Genomic DNA, 7,124 nt, shown 5'->3' with positions numbered 1-7,124 from the left:
GTAGGAGAAAAGGATTCTACGAATGTAGTGTCCCAAGTACCATTTTTGTAACCTGTTACTTTCTCATGTAATAATTATGAAAAAATTGAGGGTTCACTCCCTATTGAAACAATTATAGGCATACATGGTAGGGTTTTGTTTGATACATGTTGTTAGTCACAAGGTGTGCAAAGCTATGGAAGCAACTGGGAGAGATCCAATTTAAGGGGGAATGGCTGCTTGTGGGAGATTTTAATATGGTGAAGAAGAGAAAGGATAGAATAGGCTCATCATCCTTTCTAGTTGGATCTGAAAGATCCAAATGGCTAAGCTTCTGTGAGAAGTGGGCGCTATGGGATATGTGGGCCCTTGGAATAACACGCCAGGGTTCACATACACCAGTTTGCAATACGTTGATACAACTTCTCGGTTGGATTGTCGCTACTACTGCTCACATCAAGCCAATTGGCTACCATCATTGCTTGAGATGAAGGTGATATCCTCACAATGCTTGTCAGATCACCTTCCTTTAAGCATTAAATTAACAAAAAACAGAAGAGAAGATCATTGTCCACAAGGTCTAAGAAGCTGCTCACGACAGGGGCTCATCTGTTCAAAGACCCCCTCTTTAGAAGTATGGCCTTGAAAGCTACGAGCAAGCTCCAAAAAGATGTTATGTGCGGCTAGCCCTAGGGCCTGGGATATCTACACCAAGAACATTCAGAAAGCAATGAAAATTGCAAGCCCTAGAAGGAAGAAGCATCAGGAGGGGTGCTAGAAGCAGCTTGCTTCGAGTTTAAGCTGTTAAACTCCAAGAAACAAGAAGGGTCTGCCTCGGAAGGAGAGCATAGAAGGTGGCTTGAAGCCAAGGGTGAATTCATCGACTACAAAATGGAGGAGGTGAGGAAGGCCAAAATTCTCTCGAGAGAAACCTTTCTCCAATCGGAGGAGGCTAATCAAACTCACTTCTACAGAGCCCTCAAAGTTACGAGAAATCGAGGCATTGTCCATTCACTCACTGATGGGGAAGGAAATGATGTAAAGGACCCGGATGAAAGGGCCCATCTGATGCTTGATCACCTTCGGCAAATCATTGGACAACCTGAGGCCCAGTCCCCTCAAGTGGACGAAGCCAGAGCTACTCTTTTGGGAAGCGTTCAGAAAACGGTCTCCATATTTGATGCCAACCTATTGGAGAGGGAGATCAACGAGGAAGAATGCTCTCTCGCACTGCAAGCCTTAGGCAAAGAGAGGTCCCCTGGATGGGATGTATTAACTGTTGAATTATTCAAAGAATATTGGGAGGAGTTGAAGTCCCCTATCACAATGATGGCTAACAAAGCCCTGGATGAAGGGGTTGTAGACCCTAGCATCAAAAGGGGCCTCATAAAACCTATTCCGAAGCAAGTGTGTTGCTCTCAACAGCTGAAACATTGGCGACCCGTTACCATGATGTCGGTAGCCTACAATATTATTGCCAAAGTAGTTGCCCTTGGGCTATCTCCCCTTTTGGATAAAGTCATCACTTCCCACCAGCATGGATTCATAAAAGGAAGGTCAATTTATGATAATATTTTGGCAGCAATGGTTGCATTGAGTACACTGCCATCACAAAGCAAGAGTGAGTATTGCTCTAGCTGGATTTAGATAAAGCCTATGATAGGATCACATGGTCATCTATGGAAGAGGTTATGAAAGCACCAGGCTTTGGGCTTCGGATGTGTCGATTGGAAATCACTCTCGCTGTAGGTAGTCAATCAGAGCTCCTATTCAATGAGAGAATTTTGGGAGCGTTTGAGGTTCAAAGATCCATCAAATAGGGGTGCCCTCTTGCCTCGCTAATGTTCACCATCAGATCCCATCCTTTGGTAACATTGCTTGAGGATGGTGCTGCGAGAGGGGAGATTCAAGGGCTGTCTCTGCCTAACAACAATCAATTGCTTGCTAAGCTGTTTGCGGACGACTCGTTGCTCTTCCTCAAAGCTTGCCCCCACGTTGTTAGAAAGGATTTGGAGATTGTGCAAACATTTGCCATTGCTTTAGGGTCGAAGTGCAGTATCAAAAAATCAAGATTGATCTCTCATTCGATCCCTCATTGTGGTCCGGGGAAATTGTGTCCAAAGGGATGATATTCCGGCACCTTGGAACCTCGTTGGGGGTGGACGTTTCTCACAAGCAAAAATTCAATTGGGTCATGGAGAAGATTAGAAGCAAGATGCACAAATGGGAGTATGTGCTCCTTCATTTCTCGAGCAGAGTTAAAGTGATTAACTCATTCATGCTCCTGTACATAGCTTTCAATGGTGTCCGCTGTTGAAGCTTGCCAAATGCAATTGGAAAGATTTCCTCAAACCGGTCAAAAGGTTCTTGTGGAAGAATAAAACCAAAAACTTGACGCCCTGGCAATGGGCTAGCTAGGAAACGGTTGCGAGACCCATCGAACAAGGCGGTCTCGGGATTCTTAATCCTAGCACCATGCGGAGGCCCAATGCGCTAAATTCGTGGCTGCACTCGCTAAGCAAAACTAGTCTTGGGCAATTATGGCCAAGGCCTTGATGAACAATACAAAGCTCTACTTGCAAGGCGGTCTGTGGAAAGGGCTCGAGATGCATGACTTGGTGGGCTGGCTTGAAGCTAGGGGGTTTGAAGGGAGAGCTTGCTCGAAAATGTAACAAAGCAACGGAGGCTTTGGAGTGGGGAGAACTGGAAAGGTACTGTCACAACTCTATTACTCATTGGTCCCCTTGTCTGTCTAAGGCAGGAAGTATCCTCCTTAACGCATACTGGAGGGAAGTTGCTAGAAGGTGTTAGACGTCTGGGCCAATTGTGGGATTATGTAACCGGTGGAAAGGAACATACCAAATGGATCTCCAATACAACGTGAATGGGACTGAGAGATTACTGATTAGTAGAGTCCTTGAAAGGCTTGATAGTTGGGGCCTCCCTAGCCGTGAGTCTAAGTTTGAGTGAAAAGCTTGGCGTTGGCCTTTGGACAGACACATTTTTAAGCCTCGAACTAAAGAAGTCTACCTCACACTTAGGGCATCGACCGATTGATTCTCTCCCTTGAATAAACAGTGGGGCATGAACTGGCCAGAATCAAGATGGGTGTCAGTCACCAAGAACATCTGGTGCCTACATTGGCCTCAGTATATGAAGTTCTTCCTTTGGAAGGTACTGTGGGGAGCCTTACCGACTGGGGCGAAGGTTCTCGCTAGGGGGATTGGCCTAGAGACATGCTGTCAATGCAGAACGTCCAGGGAAGACCTCTCCCATCTCTTCAAGGAATGCTTGACGATCAACGGTTTGGCGGGAAATATTTGCAAATGGGTCCAAAGGACTTGGAAGATAGGCTTCTTCAAAAATGATCTTTTTATAGGAGGGAAGGTTGTGAAGAGCCAGGATCATTTTCAACGTCGTTCATATACATGGGGTCGTCACTAGTCCCTATTTTAGTCTTTGAACTGGGTTTTGACTTTGTTACCTTTTGTGATCCCTTTCTTCATGTTTTCTTCTTCTTCTTGGATTGGGCAATTGATGCCATGTCTCTTTCTTCAAGAACATAATTTTGGTTTTGGAGCAACGATCATACATTTACTTGTACCACTGGTGTACTTTGTGATGGCGCCTCAGTAATCTCAATTAAGTTCAATGGCGTGATCCTTGGTGCATTCGGATCATTAAGACATTGGGCAATCAAATGATCTATGCCTCATCGATCACACATGAGTATTGGCGTTGTAGATGTTCTCCCTTGATTGGTATGCACTAGTGTGGCATTCTTTTGTAGTCTAATAGGACACTCAGCTACACGATGTGGACCTCCACACTCATAGCATTGAAGAGGTGGTATCTTGGCAGTGAGATTGATATTTTAGCCTCTTGCTACAAGAGCAGCTACTTGATAAACATGTTTGACTTGTCCCCAACAATATTGGGAGTAATTATGACCCAAGTTTACTAGCCATTTCTGGAGGACTTTTTGTAAACGGTTGGGGAGAAAAAACTCAATATGAGTACTGCCACTCATCCAAAGAAAGACGGGTAGTTTGCAAGTGTTAATTTAGTAGCTAGAGGATAGGCTAATGCAACCGCATCTGCCACCTTCGTTGCCGCTCTATGTTTCTTTTTAATCAGTAAAGCGCTGTTGAATATATTAGAAGAAGCAAACGGGGCAAATTACAATGGGTCGCTAGATTTCATTCTCTTTCACTCTTTTCGGGCATTGGAGCTCCACCACCAAGTTTAGAGCCCCGTCCCACCTCGTGGCTACAGCGGCTGCAGCTCTTTGTTGCGCACAAAAGTTGAGGTCCCGCTTAGCAGTTGTAGCACTTACAAGGCTTTGGCCGCATGCTGTAACCACTGTAAAGCAATGGAATTTTGCCAGCTTTTGCAGCGCAACCAACTTGTCTAGCCTGTCGTTTACCATTTTCACCGGCTACACCTCGGAGACTCTCCAAATAAGCTTCCAATCGCAACCATGTTGCGTTAGTTTCGCAATCCAATGCTCTGAATAGGCATGCGCCTTGGCAGTGTGTGCAGTCAGTGGGCTTGCAGCGGGACTGCTTTCTCTCACTTACAGCACATGGCAAGCAAATGTGCTCCAGCCGCTCTAAATGTTGTGCGGGACGCAGCTCTTAGCAACTAGGAGGGGAGCCGTAAGCCTGCAACTTTGCATTTTGAACCTTTCGGTTTGAAACCATTTCACCGCCTTACAGAATGAAGTCAAAACAAGCCGTTGATCTTAAGGAATTCAAAACCCAAGGGTAAAGCAAAGTCGGACGTGAGATATTTATGAATTGAAATGAAACCTCTTTCCCTCAAATTTGCATCCAGCATTTTCATCGCGCCTGGGTTTACGCGTACTCCATAGCCAGAGCTTGTATTCTGTGCTCAGAGGGTCTTGTCGACCATGGCTACTGCGGCAACGAGCACATCGAGCCCTTCTTCTCTCCAGTTTCCTGCGCCTGGCTCGTCCTCACCTCACAGCTTGCCTTCTATTCGGATATGGCCTCCCAACCCCTCCACCCGCTCCACACTCGTGAAGCGCCTTGCTGGTCATCTCTCGGCCGACTCCTTTTTCTCCCAGCGCTATGGTAAAATCAGCCCAGAAGAGGCTTTGCTTCATGCCGAGCGGATTGAGCAAGAAGCGTTTGTTGCTGCATCTGAACATGCGGATTCAGAGAGTGCCGACATTGCAGTTGTGCAGTTTTATGCAAAAGAGGCCAGTCGTTTGATGCTAGAGTGTTTGAAGAAAGGCCCAACTGACCATGAGGAGGGTGCTGATGATAAGCTGCAGCAAGTTCAATCAGAAAGAAGTGTGGATTCCATGCCTCGAGAGACTGTTTTTGATATCTCTGATGGTAATCGAGAGTTTCTTTCAGAGGAGTCTGCCTCAGAACTGCTTAAACCTCTAGCGGATCCTGGAAATACTTACTCCACCATCTGTCTCAGCAACAGGAGTTTCGGTGAAGATGCTGCAAGAGTAGCAGGTAAGATTTTGGAAGCTTTGAGATCTCAGCTTACCGAAGTGAATTTGGCTGACATAGTTGCTGGGAGAAATGAGGAGGAAGCCCTTGCTGTCTTGTCAATCTTCTCAAGTGCCCTCTCTGGATGTAACTTAAAGTATCTCAACTTGTCTGACAATGCTTTGGGGGAGAAAGGAGTAAGGGCTTTTTCTGGACTTCTTGAATCCCAAAAAAACCTAGAAGAGCTTTATTTCATGAACAATGGAATCTCAGAAGAGGCTGCAGAGGCTATCTATGAGCTTCTTCCATCATCCAAGGGACTCAAGGTATTACATTTTCACAACAACATGACTGGTGATGGTGGTGCTATAGCCCTCTCTCACCTTGTAAGAGCAGCAGATAGTCTTGAAGATTTTCGATGCTCATCTACCAGAGTTGCAACTGAAGGTGGAGTGGCCTTGGCAGAAGCTCTTCTAGCTGGCTCTAGTCTGAAGAAACTAGATATGCGCGATAATCCCTTTGGCGTTGATGGTGGAATTGCTCTTGCAAAGCCGTTGAAACAACATCTTGATTTGAAGGAGGTATACTTGAGCTATCTTGGTTTTGAAGATGAGGGAGCTGAAGCTGTCCTGGATGCTTTAAAGGGAGCCGCCCCAGGGCTTGAAGTCCTTGAACTGGCGGGAAATGAGCTAACTGTAAACTCAGTAGAGAAGCTTGTGAGCTGTATTGCATCGAAAATCAATCTTGTGAAGTTGAATTTGTCAGAAAATGATCTGGAAGACAAGGGTGTTGTTGCTGTCTGTAATGCTCTAGACAATGGGTCAGAGCAGCTTGTTGAATTGGACTTGAGCGAAACTAACATTGGAAGAATTGGAGCATGTGCTGCAGCTCAAGTTGTTGCTTTGAAACCAGGGTTCCAGCTTCTTAATCTGAATGGCAACCACATATCTGAGGCTGGTATTGAAGCTTTGAAATCAGCTCTTGGCAAGGGTACTAATGGTACTACAGTGCTTGGACCATTGGATGAGAATGATGAAGATGAAGGGAGAAAAGATGCTGACGAGGATTCAGAAAATGATAAGGAGGATGGAGATGTGGATGATGATTTGCAAGCTCAGTTCAGCAACGTGAAGGTGTAATTACTTCTCTCTTTTTCAAGACAGTAGCATTCTCTACACCTTGTAGAGACTATCAGATTTACTTTTTCACTACTATACAAGTTTCGGGCCCTGAAGCCTAAAGAGAGAGTGATATTGGTTCAAATTCTGTGTCTCCTTGGAAAAGTGTTGTGTCAGAGAAGTCAGCAAGTCACATACTCGACATGTCCGATTATTGTCATGATTGTCATTGGTATAATTATGCCATGGGATAATTTTAGCCATACGTTGTATTGGAAATTGTCATTTTCAAGTATTAGTTATGATCAGCTTTGGTATATTTTTGCTATGGGATAATTTAAGCTATACGGTGTTTGTCACGGTGTATGTCAAATTGTCATTTTTTCTTCCTTTTTGGAGTGATGACTGGGTGTTGGTGTTTCCTATTAAGCATTGGCATTTTATGTTGTCCTCAAGTGTGTCACAATCTACAGAATAGCCAAGGGCACTATGTTACGGGAAATACATCGCTTCAATATGCAGGCTATTGCAGAGGCACCCAGTACTCGAAGTGTAGACA

At 45.1% G+C, this 7,124-nt stretch overlaps 1 protein-coding gene across 1 annotated transcript; it reads left to right on the top strand.

Annotated features, from left to right (window-relative positions):
* The first annotated feature begins 4,793 nt into the window (after window positions 1–4,793).
* LOC147419823 (RAN GTPase-activating protein 2-like) lies at window positions 4,794–6,924 on the top strand. The gene has a single exon (XM_086505925.1). The coding sequence runs from the start codon at window positions 4,892–4,894 to the stop codon at window positions 6,584–6,586; it is 1,695 nt and encodes a 564-aa protein (XP_086362051.1). The 5' UTR covers window positions 4,794–4,891; the 3' UTR covers window positions 6,587–6,924.
* Window positions 6,925–7,124: the final 200 nt, after the last annotated feature.

The sequence above is a fragment of the Adiantum capillus-veneris genome, chromosome 29 (genome assembly GCF_014529385.1).
Source record: "Adiantum capillus-veneris isolate H3 chromosome 29, ASM1452938v2, whole genome shotgun sequence".
In the NCBI taxonomy this organism is placed as follows: domain Eukaryota; kingdom Viridiplantae; phylum Streptophyta; class Polypodiopsida; order Polypodiales; family Pteridaceae; genus Adiantum; species Adiantum capillus-veneris.
This window is presented reverse-complemented; position numbering and strand designations above follow the sequence as displayed.

Coding starts and splice junctions, on each gene's coding strand:
- LOC147419823 (XM_086505925.1), top strand. CDS start 4,892: ATGGCTACTGCGGCAACGAGCACATCGAGCCCTTCTTCTCTCCAGTTT.